The sequence below is a fragment of the Epinephelus lanceolatus genome, chromosome 20 (assembly GCF_041903045.1).
Source record: "Epinephelus lanceolatus isolate andai-2023 chromosome 20, ASM4190304v1, whole genome shotgun sequence".
NCBI lineage: Eukaryota > Metazoa > Chordata > Actinopteri > Perciformes > Serranidae > Epinephelus > Epinephelus lanceolatus.
This window is the reverse complement of record NC_135753.1, coordinates 7309234-7331692: the sequence shown is the minus strand read 5'-3', so window position 1 is coordinate 7331692 and position 22459 is coordinate 7309234. Positions and strand designations below refer to the sequence as shown.

Sequence of the window (22459 nt, the reverse complement as noted above, 5' to 3'; positions counted from 1 at the left end):
TTATTATAGGGTGTGGTGAAAAGCATACCCTCCAGTCCAAACTTCAAGCCAATCAGAGCGCATGTGAGATCCTAACCTAAACCAGATATGGAGAGACAGACTCAACACAGAGAAACCTAAATCCACGAGAAAAGCAGCAGATACAGATTGACCTGGAATATTTGGCTCAAGTTTAAAGTTTTGGATCTGCGGAAGGAACTTTGTGACATGAATTCAAATACGTTTATTTAATAAAACATAGAATTCTCTTCATAAATCACTCACCTGCCTCACCACGGCCCCCTGCTGGTGTAAAACACGTCATTTTTTATTTCAAACAATAACATAAAACAATCATCTTGATTAATTATTCATTTATTAAATAATTTCAAGCATGATACCATAAAAATGTGACGATTAAAGACACCAGTCTCTACCCTGATAGTGACTTTTTTTTTAATCCACAGACATGTTTTTGTCCAGAATATAGTGATATAAAACATTAAACTTTCATTAATCACTTACAAAGTCTACGTATTGTTATTATTTTTTTTTACACACACCGGTTATGTTAGCTACTGGATAGATTTGTCATTGACGTCACGTTCTAAAAAAACTAAATAGACAAATTTTATATATTAAATGTTCAAAATCCTTCATGAAATAGCTCAAATTTACACTCTCCAGCGGCATGTAAAATGTACACAAAGTTACAAAAATCCCCCCTGGTCTCCTGCTACAGTCAGAGGGCCTAAAACGGATGAAATTTCCTCTGGACTCTGGTGTCTTCTCGCTTCTGTTCCCGTCTCCTAAGGCCACACCTCGATTTATAATCTCATAAATTACCGTGAATCTCTTTTTGTGACTTTGTTCTGTCATCCTTGGTGTCAGCTTTTGTTTTTCATAAAAACTTCCTCCTTTCTCTTCTCCTCTAATTTATTCCATTCATCTCTTCTCCAGCATCTTTGTTGTCAGTTTGCCTTCCTCATCACACCCCGACTCTCTCTTTTTCCTTTGTATTAGTCTGTTTTTTTTCACTCTCTCATTGGTTTTTCAGTGCGTTGATGTGAGCGCATATCTTGAGAGCCGGCCCCAGTTTGATATTCATGCTGGTCATCAGGTGGTCCTCGGTCAGCAGCAGCAGAGCTTGACCATCGATCTCCTGCAGCCGAAAAGCCTCGGCCACATCGCTGCAGCCTGAAACACAAAGATTAAGATGAGTTCTGGGCTGAAGTCATCTTTAAAAATACATCTGTCCACCTTCTAAACTCCTTATTCTGGTCAGGGTCACATATCAGCAGTTTGATGAACCCCCTTCCCTGTTTCAACATAACAATAATAACTGCTAAAAAGACCATAAACACCCTTGAGTCATGGGCAGATTATCAGACAATGGGCCCCTGGGCACAGATAAACAAAGGGCTCCACCATCTCTCCTACATAGGAGCAAGACACACAGACTGCATCTTTTTGTTTCTTTTTGTTGTTTGTTGTTTGTGTCTTTGTGGTTTTGTGTTTTTGTTTTTAGTCAGTCTCTTTGAGATCATTTTGTGATTCTTCAAGGTACAATTCTGTCCTTTTGGCCGTTTTGTGTCACTTTGTAGCCATTTTGGCTGAAGTCATTTTGTTGTTTTTTTTAGGTAATTTTATGTCATTTTTTTGGTAATCTTATGTCTCTTTGTAGTCATTTTGTCTCTTTGTGTTTGTTTCGTGTCTTTTTGTAGTTTTTTTCAGTCTCTTTGAAGTAAATTAGTGTCTTACTGAGATAGTTTTGTGTCTTTTTGAGGTAATTTTATGTATTTTTGGTCAATTTGTGTCTCCTTGAAGTTGTGTTGTGTCTCTTTGTGTTCTTTCTGAGTCTCATCCTGGTCGGTGCATGTTAATTGGACATCTGACATTTTGTGAGTTAAGACCAGGGGGCCCACTGACACTTTGGGCCCCTGTGCCCATTCAGTAATCCATTCATGCATCAAGTAAAATTTTCATTGGTCCAGTTCATGTGATACATTTAGCAGTGACTGACAGGGCTAAGTGTCACCATGGCCAGTAATATAACTAAGTTTTGGTACCAAAACAACACTTTCTAGCCTTACTTGGAGAAATATAAACATATTTTTTCACTAATCCTCTTTAAACAAATTAAAGGTTCTCAGATTTAAATGTTTGTCTGAGAACCCTACAAGAAGCTTGTGTAAATAAAACAGTGTAAAATTAAATTGGTTGATTGAAGAGATCTGACCAGGCAACTTTACCTGACAGTTTTTAAAACTCTGTGCGACACATTTTGGTCCCACATAAAAAATATTGAGGCTTCCTAAAAAGATAACCATGTGAACGCAGACACCTGTTAAATATGATACGCTCACATCATATTTCCTTTACAAGTTGGCAAAGACCAGCCTGCATTATACAACTGACTGGCATACAGTAGTCTGTGGGATAAGAAGGCTGCTGCTCTCAGCTTTGGAGCAAGAACCACATTCCAAGATGGTACCTCACTCATTCCTATGAAAGCTGCTCACTTTGTACAAATGTAAATGCAAAAAAAACCCCCAAAAAACAAAAAAACCCCTCAGACTCCTGTGGGCATTTTGGGGAGTCCTTCTATGGTTTGAGGGATCTTTGAGAAATGGAAAATTGACTATTTAGACTTTTCATTTGGAGTCTAAAAAATGTATATATGTCATTCTATACTTAATTTAAAGGAATAGGTTATCCCGAATATGATCATTTGTATATCAATTACTCACCCCATGTTAAGTTAAATTCGTGAAGACAACTTAGTTGCATACCTCCATTGTGAACACAGAATGCCCACTGTTCCAACAATCACAAACTCTGGTTTGGTTGAAACAAACCCTTAATTCACCTGGTTCGATGTGAAAATATGCTGGCCCTATACATGCTAAAATTACTGCTTATTTTAATGGAGTCTGGTGGGTTACTTGACGATGGAGACTTTGGGGCTGTTTCTGGTTAAACAAAAAGGATTTTACTCTTTAACAAAAAGGTCTGTCTCTGTAGGGATCCATTCTACAATGTTGTCAGACACACACAATAACAATCTGGGCCTGTCAGTGGCAAAAATAAACACTTTTAATGGACGTACATTAACAGTGCACACATACCCACAAGGATTACATTGCAGCCTGTTTTGTCTCGCTTGCTGGACCATGTTCAAAAACTGTTGTCTGCATTAGTCACCTAACACAAAAAGGGTTAGGGTCGAGGTTGGAAAATACCAAAATCACTCTTTAACTGACAATGAAAATAATCTTTAGTTGCAGCCCTACCATGCAGGCATGTGAGAAAAACAAAGCTTTCTTCACGAATTCAATGTAACATGGGGTGAGTGACTGATATACAAATAGTCATTTTGTGGGTGAAGTGTTCCTTTAATAAATGTCATTTTAAAAAGATGATTGAGCTTAAAAGAGTGATGAGTGATAAAGGGGAGTCAGTGTTTTTAAACACACACTAATGATTGTTATTAAATGACCTAAAACCTTCAGAATAAAACCATCTTTGTTTCTGAAGTGAGCATGCTGATATTTACAGATTTTAGTTTTGCTGTGTTTTGTTTTTATTCCAGATGTGTCTCAGTGATGTCACTCACGCTGACAGCTGGGTGGTTAAAAGTATGCACGTTACCTCAGCCAGTGGTTAATTACTGTGTTTTGCAAAACACTTAATTGGATGAGGGCCGACAGAGAAGCTGTGTATGAGTCCCCGTCATCTGCTGACGATTAACACATTTGAGTGTTTGTATAAATCATACTGACGGCTTTAACAGAGGCTGCAAGTTCACATGGCATCGCAGGAGGGCCTCCCCATGTGAGTATTTATTTATTTAATATTGACATTAGACAAGACATTAGTGAGAGTTTACCTGGCAGTGTGTGTATGAAGGCAGTTACTTCCTCCACACTCCACTGGGAGGGTGCCGGTTTGAATGTGGTCGTGGGTGTAGAGGTGGTCAATGCAGGTGCAGATGCCCTCCTCGCTCTCCGCGCTGCCCGGCGCTCCATCCTGGCTGTCATGGCAACAGCAGGATCCTCCTCCCCGTCATCATCATCTTCCTCCTCCCCTCTTCCCTCCATATCCTCCTCTTCCTCCTCCTCTGCCGCCGCTGCCTTCTCCTTCCCCTCCTTCTCACGCCGCCCAGCACTCCAGAGATCACGAGGCTGCAAGGAATCAAAAGGAGAGGACGAGTGAGTTCATCGATAACACCATATAGTAACCATCAGTAACAAATTAAGAGAAGAATATGAAAAAGTAAAATATAAAAGCAAGTACTGCAACATTAATCTAATTTTAAAAATGACAACAATAATATGAAGACAGTTTGTACAATGTTTGCTTCTTAAAAGTCTGAATAAATAAAGTATTGATACATCAGTGTAAAAATATTCCAGTACAAGTAAAAATCCTGTATTATCAGCTAAATGTACTTAAAGTATCAAAAGTACTTGTTTTGCAGATCAAATGGTGTGACTGATGTAATAAATAACATTATTAATACTGTGCTCAGTGTTAGAGCGGCATGTTGCTGCTGTAGCTGCTCCAGGTGAAGCCAGTTTGAACTACTTTATAGACAGATTAGTCCAGTGATATAATCTTGTTAATTCAAAACAGGGCAAATATTTTTTTTTCTGGAATGACTGCAATTCACATTCATAGTTATGCACCAAAACACCAACGCAAAATCCTTGTATGTGGAAAAATTACTTGCCAATAAAGATGATTCTGATATTTCTGATGTAAGTAGGCTGCTTGAGAAAGTTCCTCTAATGACCACCAGAGGCTGCTGCAATAAACTTTCAACTGCATTAAAGTAAATGAAACATCAAATTACTCCAAAAAAATCAATAGGTAATTTCAGCTTTGTCTAATCAGGATTTTTCAGATACTGAGGTCATGAGTATCTGTAAATATTTACCAAATACCACAACTTTAGGTCTCAAACTTAAGTCAATAATTTATTTTTCACATTTTATTTATTAAATTAATAATAAAATTAATCCTGAACAAGAGTAGTCAAAACGATACTCACTGAGTCTAAAAAATACTGTCATCAAAAGTCAGTATTTTAATTGTTGAGTTGTTTTTTTTTAATTAAAGGAGCTATATGTAAGAAATATAAAGCAAATAGTCATAAAATCCTCCTAATATGTCACAGTGACTAAGGAATAATGTTAATATAACATATTGATCTCACCGACAACAATAGTACAGCCAGAATATTAGCATTTAAAAAAAAAAATTTTACGGTCCGCAAATCATGTTTATGTTTTGAATTTGTGTTTTGGCCTGTTGCGCCACCCACCACCGTCTACCAGTCACACAGTCAGTAGAGGCTCAGCATCAGTTACAGTAACGACTGAGCTACAGCAGCACGGCAGACAGCATTAGCAGTGTCCCGGTACATAGCTTTAGCAGCCGGCTGCTCCTCCTCCGCTGTATCCCGGCAGCAGCGTTAGCAGCAGAGAAGCCGAACTTGCTCGAATGGTCTGCTGGAAAACCGAAGATCAAGGACGTGGTGACGCGTGGGCAAACATATCAGTCTCCAGCGTGCCGCTGTCCAGCAACCTTGAATCTGGAGGGGGGGCGGACAAGACTCGCGGCAGTATTTTGAATTTGAGTGCAGTAACCGTTTTGGCCACATTCTTACGTACAGCGCCTTTAAGAAGATACTCTGGCTCATATAGGAGGAGGTTTTATGTCTCAGCCATGGTGGTTATGTTCCATCCAGCCTGTAGAAACTACACCAAAATGACTGCGAGGCTATAAAACAATGCTCCAAACTCCACATCCGATAAGTCACTGGTGCTCTTTAACACCTGTGTGAGAGGACTGAGATAGAAACAGTGTATTTTGATGAAAATAGGAGACGTTTTAGAAGTTTTTGTGGATGTTTTGAAAACTTTTACACTGAAATAATGAGTTCTCAAAAAATGTAGCTCCTGTGATTGAACTGCAAACTTCTTGCTGCTGGCTTCAACAGCAGCAAGAAGACCTCAACAGGTGAGTGTTTAATAATCAACTAATATTAAGGCACGTTAACATGTTGCAGTATAGGACAACATGCTAAACATTACATGGTAAATGTTAGCATGTAAGCCTGTTTACATCTGTAGTGACACTGATCTCAAGCTAAATATTACCTGCTAACATGCTAAAACTTGGAGTTGTTTTATTGTCTGTAACTTCTCATGTTCACACAGGATTAGTGCTGACATGGTAAACTGATGAATTAACTAATAATTAACAAAAACAATTTTGAAAATCTGTCACAAAAAAATCCTTTCTCATGATTCACTTGTCACAGTTTTTCTTTGTTTTAGCTTTTAACATCATCCTCTGGTCTTACCCAGGACATAGAGCCTCTTTACTTGTAGAACACACTCAAGCAAAGGAAACAAAAGTGATGTATTGTTCCCAGGATCAAGAATAACTTTCTACCAGCATCTTAAAAGTGTGATTTTGCTGCTTTACTTTGTTTGAGATCATTTTAAATTACATATTTGTGTTTTGGACAAAATAAGTCATGTGAAGATGTCACCTTGGGCTTGTTGTCTTGAAATTCTTTCAGTTGACAGTGATGGAAACTAACTAAGTACATAAACTCAGGTATTGTACCTAAGTACTATTTGACATACTTGTATTCTACTTGAGTATTTCCATTTTATATTTCTACTTTACTACATCTCAGAGGGAAATATTGTACTTTTTACGGCATTATATTTATTTACAACTGAGGTTATATTCACTCACTAGTATATACTATACTTTATATAGAAAGTATCTAAAATTGGATCCATATTGATGAACATTAAAGGAATACTTGACCAGCAAAATCACCATTTGTGTATCAATTACTCATGGCGTGTTACCTTGAATTTGTGAAGAAAACTTTTTCTTGCATGCATCCACGATGAATGAAAAATCCAAAAAGGTAAAAATTCTTCATGAATTAAAGTAAACAGGGTCCACATTTAACAACAACAAAACTATATCAAAACATCTGTTTACAAATTCTCACACACGCTCCGGCATGTTTAGGGTGTGCTACTTTCAGGGGGAAGTATTTCAAATCATAATGTTTTAGTGAAAACATATGTATTTGTGAGGTATTGAGCATATGACTGGATATATGAGGCTTGGATTATACTGCACAAGACATGTAAAAGTTTGTAAACACATGTTTTGACATTGTTTTGTTATTGTTCAAAGCAGTCCCCGTTCTCTTTAATTCATGACGAATATTCACCTTTTTTGGATTCTCCGTTCACCATGGAGAAATTCAAAGTAACACGCTGAGTAATGGATATACAAATGATCATATTGCAGTAGGAGTATTCTTTTGAAATGCTCTTACTTGTATTTGTTAGTGATAAAAACAAAATAATAACGATAATTTCATAAAATGAAAACACTGTGGAAGTAGCCATTCTGCATGATGAGTAGTTTTGCTTTTATATTTCAAGAAAACTCTGCTGATTAAAGGAAATTTTACTTGACTGTGGTATTTCTACTTTTACTAAAATAAAATAACTATTTCTTTCACCAGCAGCAAGTGGTATCTCATGGGTCCACTTGAACTGACTGCTGACCCAAATTAAAGAGTACTAATCCCTGTTGGTGTTAAATTTAATCCCTGGAATAAATGCTGGCATTGTATATTTCTGCAAACCATGCATACGTTATATTTGCATGTTATTATGTAACAGATACGTTTCATTATGTTTCAACGACATTGTGGCTCATGTGTGGTTAGGTTTAGGCACTTAAACCTCTTAGTTATGATAAGGAAAAGATCATCCACATTTGAAGCCTATTAAGCCACTGAAAAAACACTGGTGGATTGTTACAAAACACTCACATTTGGAGCCTAAAACATTGCTGGAAAAACAGACAGGTTGCTACAAAACACCCACGTTTGGAGTTTAAAAAGCCATTAGAAAAACAAAGACAGGTTGCTTTAAATCACTCACGTTTGGAGTTTAAAAAGCTGCTGCTGTAAAAACAGAGACGGGTCACTACAAAACACCCACATTTGAAGCTTGGAAAGCAGATTGAAACACCCTAACAGGTAGCTACAAAACATGCGAATCTGAAGCCTATAAAGCTGCTGGAAGAACACTGATGGATTGCTACAATACACTTACATTTGGAGCCTAAAAAGTTGCTGGAAAACAGACAGGTTGCTATAAAATATCCATGTTTGAAGCCTCAAAAGCACATTGAAACAAACCAACAGGTAGCTACAAAATACCCATATCCAAGGCCTATAAAGCTGCTGGAAAAACAAAACAAAACACCCGTGTTTGAAGCCTAAAAATTTGTTATAAAATCAGCTATGACTCACTAAATCCCAGATGGTTTTATCTTTTGTTGGGTCTGTTACAGTGGTCTGCAGCCTGGCCACCATCCCCTATTAATCCGGATGACAAAGTCAGCTGATACAGTCTACTGAGTATTTTTTTTCTATTTTTTGACATTTTATAACAATTGTTTATAAAAAATAACTGATACTGAAAATAATCATTACTTGAAGCCCTATTTGGAATTTCTAACATTTCAGTGTGAGTTGTACATTATATTTCTATTTCTGGAAAGAACAGATAAATTCCAGTTGTTCAAGTAGTGAGCTTTTACAGTGTACAGTGTTTTAGGCTGGTGGTTTCTTCAGTATCCCTACCAGTCGTAGTAAGAGAGGCTTCCCAGGAACGGACTCGGCCCTGTTCAGGGCTGGGCGGGGCCTCTCTGACCGACTACCTGCACTCAGAGCCCGCAGACGCTTCGTCAGACGAACGTTAAACCTGCCAGAGAAAGAAGAAGAGAGAGAGGAGGTGATATCTCCTCGTTCCGCCGCTTTGATTCACACTCATATCTGCATTTCACACCTGTGTGTTTCTACACAGGCCACACACACACACCACATCCTGCCAGCACTGCCGCTGTAACAACAACACCCCTGAACACACCACATGCATGTCAGAAATAATGACTGAAGGTCACACAGAACATTAGCTGCGTTTTGTTTTTGAGCCAATGGAATCAGGCCTCACCCGCGTGCACAGGAAGTGGAGCAGAAGCGTTTGGACCGCATGAAGTTGTGTGCATGGCCTCTCTTCCCACAGAACTGGCAGTGCAGCACCGTCCTGTCCCTGTGGGCCGACCCTGTGTGTGAGAAACAAACATGGTCAACTGTGTTTGATTTCAGAGCCATTTGGTCCATAAATGCCCAAAAAAATGAAAAATAGTAAAAGTTAGTAGTAAAGTTTTTGTCTTCAGGTTGTTTCTTTTGTCCACCAACAACCCAAATCCCCCAAAATACCACTTTTCTGACAAAACATTGAGAAGCTGCAGAATGTTTTGTGTTCTTGCTTGAAAAATGATTAATCAATTAATCACTTGGGGCTCTAAAGGTGTTGAGTATGGATTCCCTGGAAAATTTATAATTTTTATTATTAATTATTTTCTGCATTAATTTTTTAGTCTATAAAATGCTATTTTCTAAAAGTGAAAATTGCCTGTCACAATGAGCTTCACCCATGTTACTGACTTCAAATAGCTTGCTTTGTCCACCAACAACCAAAAAACCCCCAAAAGACTTAACTTAAATAAGACAGAAACTGGGAAGCTGTGGCCAGAGAATGTTTTGTGTTTTTGCTTGAAAAATGATTAATTGATTAATATTTTCTGCTCTAAGACCAACAAAACACATGTGGAAAGACTATACTGATGGTTTTGCATGTGTTTTGCATACACTGGTCATCATTTTCTAAATGATACCAGTTTTTAGATTGTTGTTCAACCTTCCAAGTAGTTTTTGTCTCCTGCTCTTTTTAGTATGCCACGAAACCTGCAGAGTTCAGAAATGTATGTTAGATCCATCACAACAAACTGTGCCTAATTTATTATTGAGTAGAAATTAATGGTGTGATTATTTAAGACTGATCTTTGGCCAAAATGCTTGAACCAGCCTCTTAGATGTGATGAGCTGCTGCATTTCTATGCTTTATATAATTGTAAATTGAACATTTTTGTGTTTTTGACTGTCGCTTACACTCAACCATCAATTTAAATATAGGTAATATGATCATTAAATATTAATATGAATCATATTTTATGGTATGGTTATGATACATTTAGCTATGGTAAATGGGAATAAGCATTTTTAAAGAATAACTTAACACCAGGCTGAAAGGCAGAATTTTGCTGCCCTCTCTGGTCGACAGTTTAAACCTTGTCTCACCTCTGAAGCTGCTGTGTGATCAGATGAGTGCTCTGCTGCACCTGTGACCACACCTAAAAGTGATGTCATCAGATCCTGTAGTACACATGTACATCACTGCAGCAATATGAGACATTGAACCAACAGAGGTCAGCAAAGTCAAGATTTTCAGCTGGTTTTAAGTTAGTCTTTAAGGACTTTCTCACATTTTAACAACTAAACAATGCATGGTTTGGGTGATAGATGTCTTATGAAAACAGTTATTAGTTATGTCACTGACATCAATTCCAATTGACTATGTCGAGATGGCAATAAAGTATTGAATTAAACTTAAATTTGTCGGAGCAGAAAAACCCTGAAACAGGATGAAGGTTGCACAGTTTTTAAACCAATTAACTCATGAGACTCTTACTGTTGGTAGGGTCATCTGTGTCTCCGGCCTCCTCCCCCTCTGACTCAGTGGAGTGCTCAGCTTGTTTTGTTGTGTCCATCACAGGCAACACCGGACTCCCATTGGTCCCGTTCACTTCCTCTGGTTTGGTCACCTGCTCTGGAACCAGCAGGGATGAGCGGTTCACCTGCACGACAAAAAGGCACTTAAAAACACCACAACAACCTGTGACTGCAACAGTTTGTATTCCAGTGTATATTATTCTGAGTCTGCATAATGTACTTTTTGGTACTAATACTTTTGTACTTCTACTCAAGTATAATTTTGAATGCAGGACTTTTGAGTTCACTCTTTACCAGCGCTTCAAACCAAAACAGAAAAAGAGAGATTATTTTGTAACTGTATTTAAGGTTTGAATTATTTTTGGATAAATACTAAATTGTGTAGCATTTACCTACAGTAACAATTAAAAAGGCAGGTTGGGCAAAAGTAAAAGACTAAATACATAAAGATACTGATGTCCACCACAGCTGGTAGCAGGTTTTGAATAAAATTAACTTGTGGAATATTGAAAAAATATAACATTAGGTTGCTGATTCCGACTGCAGTTAACATTATAAATAAACATCAGTCATATAATTTCTGTAACTCTTGGTCTGATCAGTATGATGTACAACAAATGCTGTGTGTCCTTAGTCTGTGTCTATGTCCGTACAGGAAATGGTTGGAGCCCCTCCTGGATGACGAATCCCTCCACCAGGTGAGTCAGAACCTGTCGCCCCTCAGGCCACGCCCTCGGCTCCCAGGGGCTGCTCTGCGATTGACCGAAGCTCTCCGACTCGTCTCCCGATTGGCTGAGGGGCTCTGTCTCAGTTTCAGCTTCAGCCAGCTGCTGTGACTCACTAACCACTTTGTTGTCAGCCTTCTCCGTCTCATGCTGTGATAGGCTGAGGTCGGTCGGGAGGGTGGTCTGAGCGGGGAGGAGTGGGGGAGGGTTTTCTGCTGAGGGGGTGATGAAGGGTGAGGAAGGGGGTGACTGGGAGGAGAGGCTGGACAACGCTGGAGGATAAAAAAGAAAGACAGTAACCACAGTTAGTTTTGTCAGATGCACATGTTCATATACTTTTACTCCTTAGTTCTGATGAAGGGAAATCTTAATGCTCCAGTATGCAACCAACTGGGGGAGGAAATCCCAGCAGCCAGGTTTTTAAAATCTGGTGGAAAGTCTTCCCGCATGCTGTCCACATACTTGAGGTTGACTTCACAAATGAAATCAACTTTTTTCAATAAGCAGAGAAAGGAGAGCTTATGTAACCCCACCTGATGTGCCTGTTTCTGTGTTTCACTAGCCTGGTTCCAGACCATAGACCCCGCCCACTCAACTGAGTAGGCTTGCATGTCTGGTCTGGCATTCTGCAATGAATTTGCAATTTATCTCGTCCAAACGATGGACAGACCAATGAACGCGTGGGGGCGGGTCTAACGATGAGCCAATCAGTGCTATGCTGATGTCAAGCTGTACACCGGTGGGTAACTGGTGAGGATAGCAACAATGGCGACCGCTACAGATCCTACAGATCCTACAGACCACATTAACGATGCTATCGAGGTATTTCGCTACTACTCGCGTTAATGGAGGACCAAATTAAGGAAGCTGCTAAACTGGATTTAACAGCGATGCAGCTGGGCGTGCACGACGATGGAGACATTTTAAACTCGCTTGTTTTCAGCACCCCCGAGGCATGGATACTAATGACGTCAGATTCTGGGTGAGTCGGTGAGATCTCTACTGATTGGTTGGGGAAAAATCAAATTCCCTCCCCCTTGTAAATCGCCTTCAATGGAGGCCATGTCAGACTGAAGGTTCTGGGAGCTTCAGTCTGACACTCAGGCTAGTGTTTCACAGTACTGGCACCAGTTCTGAGACAATTAAGAGGCTTAATTTTATTCCCCTATTTCTTCTCTTGGGACATTTGTGCAGTGGTGAAATGTAAAAAAGGGTACATTTACTCAAGTACTCAACTCTGAATTTCTTGTACCTTATTGAGTATTTCTGTTCTATGCAACGTTATACGACTAATCCACTGCATCTCGGGGGAATATTGTACTTTTTACTGCACTAAGCAACCGTTAGAAACTGTCCTGGCCCCCTTTCAGTAGCAGAAATGCAGAATATTTGCTGTTTAAAGTTCTCAGTTTTCTCACATTGTAAAGTGAAAATTGTTGGGGTGTGCTGGTGGTTCAGGGCAAATGTTTTTAAACCATTTTAGCTTGTCTTGGCTATAAAACACAGCTACACTTACTTGGGACTCCTCATCACAGGTTGCAAATGTAAACAGGTTGTGATTTTATTAATGTCTGGGAGTTATAATTGTCCTGGTGTTATACATAAAAAATGAAGCAATAATGAAGTAAAAAAAAAAAAAAAAAGTCTAAAAATAAGCAGCTTCATTTTGCTTTTTAATCCTGTTGATTATCTTGTAACCTCTTTCAGATTAATCTTGTGACCCCCATGTTGGGAACTACTGGCGTACAAGTTTAAGACAATGACCATGTCATTGAACTCTTTCTCCTTTCATTTCCTATCAGCTCTCTACTGTCTCTATGTTATAACAGCAAAATGCCCCCCAAAATATATGCAAAAAATCCAATAAAGAATATTTGCATTGTTGGTCAGATAAAATAAGCCATTTTAGAACCTGTGATGGCATTCTTCTTCCCTTTTTTTAGTTATTTCACATTAATTAACCCAGAAATAATTGAAGACAACACGAAACATGACTTGTTTTTGTGATTCAAGATTAAACAAACAGTATTTCACTTACATCGCTGCACAATACAAGTGCCCAGGTGAATAACTGTTTTCAGAAAGTACAGGTGGATCAGGTACCTGAGGAACATTTTCTGCTTTAATAAAACTGAAGCTCGTGCATGTTTTTAGGAACCAGAGAATGATCTGTCTTAATAAATGGACCTGCATTTGTATAGCTCCTTTCTAGACATCCGACCACTCAAAACGGCTTTTTACACTACGAGTCACGTTCACCCATTCACACACACATTCATACACTGGTGACTGAGGCTACCATACAAGGTGCCACCGGCTACTCAGTTTTTAACACACTCACACACCCATGGAAGCAATTTGGGGTTCAGTATCTTGCTCAAGGATACATCAACATGCAGACTGGAGAAGCCAGGGATTGAACCGCTGATCTTCTGATTGGTGGACGACCCGCTCTACCTCTGGTAGTTCCTCTCTGCTAGAGACTCTCTTCTGGTTTTAGTTTAAATTTGATTGAACTAAAATCTTCCTAAAGAGTGTCTCCTAACTGTCCCGCCACTTTAATTCAGAGAAGAGACAAGAGGAGTTGATAAAAATAATGATACTCTCCTCTACAGTGGGCCGCTGCTGTGCACTCACACATGTTTTGGAGACTTTTTTTTGCTGCAGTTTAATGAAGCTGTGGGCAACACAACACATTCTCATCCCAACTTGTCAAATGCCAAAATATGTCAAAATATAACGCACTAGGTAGCCTCCTGTGTCAGTTCTGGATGCTCACGGACAGCATGTCAATATACGCTCATTACATGAACTGTGTCTTTTCCGTTTTCCCGTGAAATTTTCATACTGTGGTAGTTGCTGGCAGCGTTACAAACTGAAACTGCCCAGTGTGTATCATATTGCCGTGAAGGGTGCCTCTCTGTGTTCGTGTCTGAAACAAACATCCACTGACAAAGCAGTGGTATTTGAGGACTTGAGTTGTTGCCCACTCCCTCTAAAACTGATGCACCAGTTACGTAATATATTGCTGTGAAAGGTGCCACTGTGCCTCAGCCTCTGACCCCAGAATCACGAACAAAGAGGCGGTATTTGATCAAAAAATTTCATCAAACCTGAAAAAATACCTACTCTTCTCATCAAAAAGTTTTTCTGGGGCGTCGGTGGCTTAGTGGATAAAGCAGGCACCGCATGTACAAGGCTGTTGCCGCAGCGGCCTGGGTTTGACTCCAGCCCGTGGCCCTTTGCTGCATGTCAATCACTCTCTCTCTCTCCCCCCTTCACGCTTGGCTTTCCTATCAATTAAAGGCAAAAATGCCCAAAAAATATTTTAATCTTTTTCTAACTGTATTTTGGCTTCGAATTACTAAATTGTCACTGTGGATGAATACTGAATTATATATGTATATTATAGCATTTAGTTACATAGACAGATGTTTCCCTTGCTTTTAATATTAATGCATGCCTGGCAAACATAAATTAAATACTATCAATAGTACTTAAATTTCAGTAAGAGTTTGAATGCAGGACTTGTACTTGCAACAGAGCTTTTTTTTTTTACAGTAAAAGATATGGATACTTATTCCGCCTCTGCGCTTGTGATGTCTTAACCTTTGGTCCACATAAGAGATAGTAATTGAGAGGTAAATGATTGTTTTGTTGTGTACAATGACTTTACTAACATCTGAAAATGTGTTAATTTCCAAAATCTCACATTTTGCTTTGTCCATGTTTGCACCAAGGAAGCTGCAACATTATAAAAAAATTGGGGCCAAGTTGAAAACTTGCAACAACTGTGCAATTTTGGTATAATAAGTTTATATTAATAGATGTCTGAGAGTTCAAACATCAGGTCAGCAGGAGGCATGAAGGCAGTAAATTGTAAGTGATCATATACAGAAGTGTTTTTTGTTTCTGTGTATGAACTGTGCACTCTGAAGTTTCTACAGATGAAGATACCTGACTGGTTGTCAGACTGCGTCGACATGTTCTCACAGAAGTCCTCCTGGCTGACAGGCTGCAGCTGAGACTCTGCTAACCTCTGACTTTGGACAGAGACCTCTGGAACTGGAGCTGGGACTGGGACTGGGATTGGGACTGGGACTGTTACTGGGACTGGGGCTGGAATGAGACCCAGGACGGGTTTGGGTTCCACGCTGGAGTCTTTAACAGCATCAGGTATCGGGATAGGATCTGTGTTCTGGTACTGGTGGAGAATCTGACTGGTCAGGTTCTCAGACTGGTCCATGGTGGTCTCTCCTTCCTCTTCCACCTCCATCTTTTTGTCCTCGCCTCTTTCTGCCATCTGGCCTTCCTCTGTCACCTCCATTTGTTCTTCTCTGTCTGTTTTCACTTCCTGTTCCTTCTCACTGATGAGGGTTCCTTCTTTTTCAGGTGGAAGTCTCTCTTTCTCCTCCTTCACCTTCTCTCTTTGGTCATCGCTCTCCACCCTCAGCTCTTTACCAGCGCTCCCCTCCTCTCTGACTCCTTGTCTCACCCCTCGTCCTCTCTCCCGCTGCTCTTCGCTTTCCTTCCCCTCTCCTTTCTGCATCACAGTTTGTGTTTGAGGACCGGCCTGACTCGAAGGGGATGCTGGACTCAGGAGAGACGGAGGCGAGGGCAGGGGAGAGGTGTTTTTTGGCAATGAAGGGTTTAGAGGAAGAGGAAGCACATCTTCATTGCTCAACGTCCTCTTTGATTGGCCGGACTCAGGCGACTCTACAACAGGAGGTGCTGACTGCACAGTGTGGGTGTACGTGCAAGGTTGCGTCTGGCGGCCCGAGGAGAGAGCAATGATTTGTAGCTGCCTTGCTGCAGACGGCGAGCGCTCGAAATGGGAGGAGGCAGACACGGGGTTGGTCACAGGTAACGAGCTGTGCAGGGATTGGCTCGAGGGCCCAAGCATAGCTTGAGTTAACGGACAGCTCTTCAGTCCGGCCAGTGGCCTGCTGACAGGGGAGGCCTGACAGGCGGGGTCAGCAGCGATTGGTTGGAGGGTTGAGGATTGACGTGGTGACGTCACTCTGTGACCGTTTGGAGAATGAAGTCTGGGTCTCAGAGGGACGGCTCGAACTGGAGAGTAAAGAGCTTCATGGAGGAAAGAAAGGAGGACGAATTAAAAAGTGAAGGCGCACTGACACACAGACACACAGTAATGTAAAGTAACTAAGTAGATTTACTCAAATACTCTACTTCATTACAATTCTAAGATTCTTGTACTTTACTTGAGTATTTTACTTTTATGTCACTTTATACTTTGACTCCAGTATAGTCCAGAGGTAGATATTGTATTTTTTACTGCACTACATTTATCTGACAGCTGTTATGAGTAACTTCACAGATCAGGATTTAAAAACAATACATGGAGATTGTTACATAGTAAATCAACCTTTGTGACAGTGCTTGAAGTGATAACAATAAACAGAGACAGAGTCCCTTTTTGCATGTATAGAGTATTTTTACTTTTAAACTTTAAGTACATTCTGCAGGCATAAGTTAACTACTTTTACTTAAGTTAAGTTTAGAAAGCAGGACATTTACTTTATTTAGGGGGATACATTGGTAGAAATGGAATATAATAAGTAGGATTTCTTTAGTGTATAATCACCTGAAAATAAGAACTGGTGTTTTCATTAACTTAGAATAAACTGTTTATATCTACAAAGAGAGCAGGTCCTTGTCTGTAGAGATCGCCATGTTTACTGCCATGTCTCTACAGTAGCCCAAAACGAACCTACCAAACACTGGCTCTAGATAGGGCCATTAACATGTTTGCATTAACAGTTTTGCATCGGCCACCATAGTTGGCAGCCCCTCTGCACATCAGACTGTTATATTCAGTGAAATCACCAGGTCTTTTGGAGAGGAAAAGACCTCTGCGGATAATTCAGTTCCCACTAAAAACCTCCTGAACTTTTAAGGAATTCTAACCAGGAGAAGTTTCAGCTGGTTGCAATCTACAATCCTCACCACTAGAAACCACTAAGGCCACTAAGTCTTACAAACATAACCTTTAAAGGAAACTACAGCATTTTCTAACCTTGACCTTATTTTCCCATGTTATTGTGTTTAAAAGACTAATACAGGCAAACATTTTTTAAATCATTCCACCATTGAGAGGGACGCTGCAGCCAGCAGCAGCAAAACAGGCTCTAGAATAATCCCTACTGGCAATAATGCATCACTGATTTACATTCATTTGTGTTTGTTTTTGCCACTGACAGGCTCAGACTGTTAATCTAAGTGTCTGATCCCTACAGTGAAATATAACATTTTTTCTTTACCTTTCACTGATCTGGCCTGTTCTGTTTTGTCTATAAGCTAAGCTTTCTGCACTCCAACACAAAAAACTCTTCCTGGCACTCCTCTCTCCAACTCTAACTAACGTTTTCACTGTTGTTTTTCTGGAACAAGTCTCCTCTTGTTAGATCTCAAAACAAAACTGCTTGAGAAAGACTGGTTTGCACATTTTAATAAACAGACCAGTCAAAAGTATGGAAAATGTTTCCTATCTCACAGGGATCCTTTCCATAATGTTGTCAATTTTAATAACAATCTGAGCCTGTCAGTAGCAAAAACAAGCACTTTAAGTTCACGTAAATTGATGGCGCACAACTGCCCTGATTGGTTAGATTGCAGTCTGTTTAGCTGCTGCAGCTGCAGCGCTCTCCCTCAACACTAGACCAGTTTAAAAAAAACTGTTACCATTAGTCACTAAGACACAAACAAAGATAAAATAAGGGCAGAGGTTGAAAAATACCCTTTAAGTAAAAGACCTGAATATTTTTTTCCACCACTGCTGACACATCTATGACCTGATTAACTGCAGATTAATGTTCTGTCACTTTAGTTAATAGATTAATTTTTTAAGCTCCAGACTGAAGTTTAAACTAAACTTCTGTGGATTTGAATGGTGCTCCTCTGTTTGAAAAGACAAAGAGATTAAACCCCCAGCTGCTGTGCAGTAATCTGCTCTGAGACCAGCATTGAAACACCTGGGGAGAAACTCTGATTCAGGGTGTTGGCAGTATGTCTTTAAATGTTATTTCATGCCTGTTGCTTCATGTTTGTTTCCCAGAAGGTTGGTTTTATGAGGATGTCTCTTTGTTCAAACAACTAGGGAAGCGTGGAAATAAAACAGGAGCAACACAGAAACCTGAATAATTACCCCCATGTTTGTTTAGTGTGGGTGTCTCTTAATTCCCAGGCCTGACCTGTCAGAGCCAGAAAATGGGACCTCAACTAATGTTAAAGTAACTATTTTAAAATATGTATCTGAGAAAACAAGAGCACTGTAAGAAAAAAAAGCAGAACATTTAATGGTTTTAAATTCCCAGTTTTCTCTCATTTTAAAGTGAATATTATTGAACTGTCCAAGTGATCCAGGGCAGAAGTTTCCAACCATTTGGGTTTGTCTAAACTTTAAAACACAGCAACATGTCCTTGTGACTCATCATCACTTGTTACATATATCAACAGGTTATAACCACTTCAACTAAAAAGTGATTTCCCCTTCTAGGATTGTTTTATTTTGATAATTTCTAGTAGCCTGAAGAGGGAAAATTGTCCAGATATTTTACAAAAAATAAAGCAACAATAAGGTAAAAAAAAAAAAAAAAAAAAAAAGCAATTTCATTAAGCAGAAATAAAATTTTCTGCTTGCCTCGGACCATACCTTTGAATCCATTCACATCACCGAGATGACTGATTTGTCTGACACTGCGACACGCAAACAGCAGTTCCTCAGTTAAAATAAAAAACAACCAATGAACACTGCGGGGGACTAAAAAGTAGCCAATCAGCACCATGGGCAGGACTAAGGCCATTCAAACTGTTGTTAAGCAGTGCACCAGAACCAGTGAGGAGTAATAACAAAAATGGTGAGCGCCATAAACAAAACAGATGCTGCTATCAAGGCTGTTCTAAATCGAGATGTCATCTGACATCGTAGTTTGGTCTGTTCTTTAAACCCCGGCAAAACAGGCATGTTAGCATGGCTCACATCACTGATGCTTACATGCACAAAAGATTCTGTTATTTGCCCTTATCCCGAAGCCTCTCTCTTTCATTCCTTTAACCGCCTTCTTGAAAATGTCGGCATTGCAATATCTGCACGTTTCCAAAAACCTGTTGATATCCAAGTCTTTCATAATCTTTAAAAGTAGGCGTGTTTCTCTTTCCAACCAAAATGTGGGCTTTTCTTTTGGGTATGTATCTCTACTCCACAGTCTTAAAAACTGTCTGTGAGTTGGTTTGTGTATGACAAACAGAGCCAGCTATAAACTGGCTGAAGGCTGTGAGTCGCAAACTGCAGGAAAAAATGAAGTGGGAAAAAAAGCTTAATTCTGAATATCTAAATGTAATATGGTGTTTACATCACCTTGTCACATTCCATATGTTGTCATATTAGGAATAATGGTGGAATATTTGTGTGCATGTAAACGTAGCCAATGTAAACTTAAAATGACATTAGATTAAAATGGAAACATTGATCTCTAGTGATTGGAAAACCAAATCCCCCCCCAAAAAAATCAGTTGCGTGCGTACAATGTCAGATTGAAGATGGAGACGGAGTGTAACAAGTTGAAAATTCTGTTTGATATCAGGCAATTTTTCTGCCTTTCTTATTTTGTTAATTACTTTTTTATTCTCTTGCAACAATTGTAGATTGACCTTGTGACCCCCATGTTGGGAACCACTGGCCTACAGGTTTAAGAAACTGACCAGGTAATCGCATGTCTGGCCGGACTGCTGAATTATTGCGGAAAGCTGAATTACCAATTTAATCCTAATGTGTTGATTGCCAGATTGATATAAAGGCAGGTTTTTATTCATACCTCAATTTTTTGTGTCCCCAACTCCTGAAACCAAAACTACAACATTCCCAGCTCCTGCTTTAGATTTCAGCAGTTTACTCATGCTGAATGATATAAAGCCTAAATCAAACAGGTTCTTCCTTTATCACACCCAGTGTCAGTCATCCTCCTGGGACCTACTTGGAGGTGGGACGGAGAGGTGGCGGCTGGGCGTGTTCGTACTCTCCGTTGCCGTGGTGGTCGGCTGCGGACGCGGCCTGAGAGGGGGAAAGAGTGGGGCGTGAGGGCGAGAGAGGGGAGGCGGGGCTGAGGAGGGGGGCTTGAGGCGGAGGGAGGGGGGGATGGTGAGGGCCCCAGGGGGAGGAGGCCTCAGGGTGAGACTCTGGAGCTGGAGAGGAGAAAGAAAAGCAAAATCAGTATGTTTATTTTTTTTTTAGACTTTTCTGCTTTGATGTAAGGTGTAAACAGACAGATTCCTTTAATATACATAAAATTTATTCTGAATCAGCTCATGATGCTTTCAGTCATTATGTTCCAATTCTCTAAACTACAAACATCTTTTTTGCAAGCTTTTACTAGGATTGAAGTGTGGTTAACTGGTCAGCATTATTATCATTTCCTTTTTTCAAATAATAATACCTTCTTATCTTATTTCCTTTTCATTGTAATATCTTCTAATCTCATGTTTTTGTCATGCAAGATCTATGCCTACTTTTTATTTTGAAGCATGAGTGTACATGTGTAGATGTGTAATGTGCTGTATAAATAAACTTGATTTGACTTGACTAAACCTCTCCCTCAAACACCAACTCTCCAATCATAGGTTAGCAACCATAACTAGGCACAACAGGTTTGTCAAGCTTTGGCTTCCATGGAGCTGTGGTGACAGAGGACCATTTCTAACAAGTCTGGAGAGTCATGTTTTAAGCATTTCCAAAACCAAAAATACAAGAGCAAAAGTATACGGACTGGATTTACCAGTGTGTTTAGTGTATTTATCTGCTCTGATGGAAGCTTCAATCAGGAACATGTCCCGCTAACAATACAAACCCAGTGTTACTTCTAAGGCCAAGCGTTAGCATATCATTATCTAACGACCTCAGTTTGTATAAAGGGGTCCTGGGTGATATCAGAGTATATAGAGAGTTTTCTCTTTATTTCTTCTGCCAAGGAAGTCATGTTTTCAGTTTAGTTTGTTTGTCTATTTGTCAGCAGGATTACGAGAAAACTACAGGTCTGATTTTCATGAGGTAGAAGAGTGTAGAATATGCCAAGGGAGAACCCATTACAGCCCAGACACACCAAACCGACATCAAAGAACTATTGATGGTGAAGTGTGAAGTGAAGTGAATTGAAGTGAAGTGAAGAGTGTTGTGTCGCCTCATGACGCCTGTGGGTCCATCAAAAAGTTGCACTTAAAGACAGCAAAGGGTACAGCCAATGGCCAACTACCATGTACATTCCGTAACTGCATGAGAGGAATTAATTCTCTACACCGGCGGCAGTGTCATTCAAAAAGGGAAAATGGAAAACCAACAGGACGAATTCAAGACGCTAGTTAGCCAGTTAGCACATTAGCAACACAACTCAATATTAAAAGAACAAAACATTTTTATAGCAGGCTAACAAACAATTACACTAAAAGTTATGAACTGTTTCTGCTGAAGAGCTAAGTGGCTAAAAAAAATGATACAGGCTCCACCGTCTCCAACGCCTTTTCAACATGCTGAATTGTCAAAAAAACAACAACCCAAAAACAAACAAAAAAAAAGAACTACAAAGGCTGACGAGGGCACACCACAAAAACTAGGATGACAGATGCTCAACGATGGCCTGACATTGACCAACTGTACGGCCAACTGTCAGCTTGGTGGGTCAGGGCTGCTAAACTTTGGAATGGATTCAAATCAAGGGGCAGATAAACTAATTATTTTTCCCTTTCCTTAACATTGCAAGATAGTGTATTTGGCCTGAATGTTTGAAAGGTGAAAGTTTAAGTAAAATCAGTAAGTAAAGTAAAATTTATATATATGTATAGTCCTTTTCACAGACATAGATCACAAAGTGCTTTACAAGGGCAATATACAACATACAAGAAAGAGAACATAAACATAAAGTGACTACCCGAGCCATGCAGTTAAAAGCTCAAAACTATTTGCACAGTACATGCTGAAAAATCACACGAAGAATATACAGAGCTAGTGCATACAAGTTACCCAAACTCCTGTCTATGCAGGTGTGTCTTTAGC

General features: G+C 39.7%; 1 protein-coding gene across 3 annotated transcripts in view; it reads right to left on the bottom strand.

Annotated features, from left to right (window-relative positions):
- Positions 1–985: 985 nt before the first annotated feature.
- The window catches only part of LOC117264798 (uncharacterized), a 39527-nt gene continuing 18053 nt past the window's right edge, over positions 986–22459 (bottom strand). For all 3 annotated transcript variants that reach the window (XM_033639059.2, XM_078162965.1, XM_033639061.2), the window contains 8 exons: positions 20391–20598; positions 15355–16482; positions 11326–11669; positions 10632–10797; positions 9051–9162; positions 8681–8801; positions 3869–4163; positions 986–1176 (listed from right to left, as the gene is read on the bottom strand). In XM_033639059.2, the coding sequence (XP_033494950.1) occupies positions 1022–1176; positions 3869–4163; positions 8681–8801; positions 9051–9162; positions 10632–10797; positions 11326–11669; positions 15355–16482; positions 20391–20598 (2529 nt within the window). In that variant the 3' untranslated portion in view covers positions 986–1021. The remainder of the gene's footprint in view (positions 1177–3868; positions 4164–8680; positions 8802–9050; positions 9163–10631; positions 10798–11325; positions 11670–15354; positions 16483–20390; positions 20599–22459) is intronic.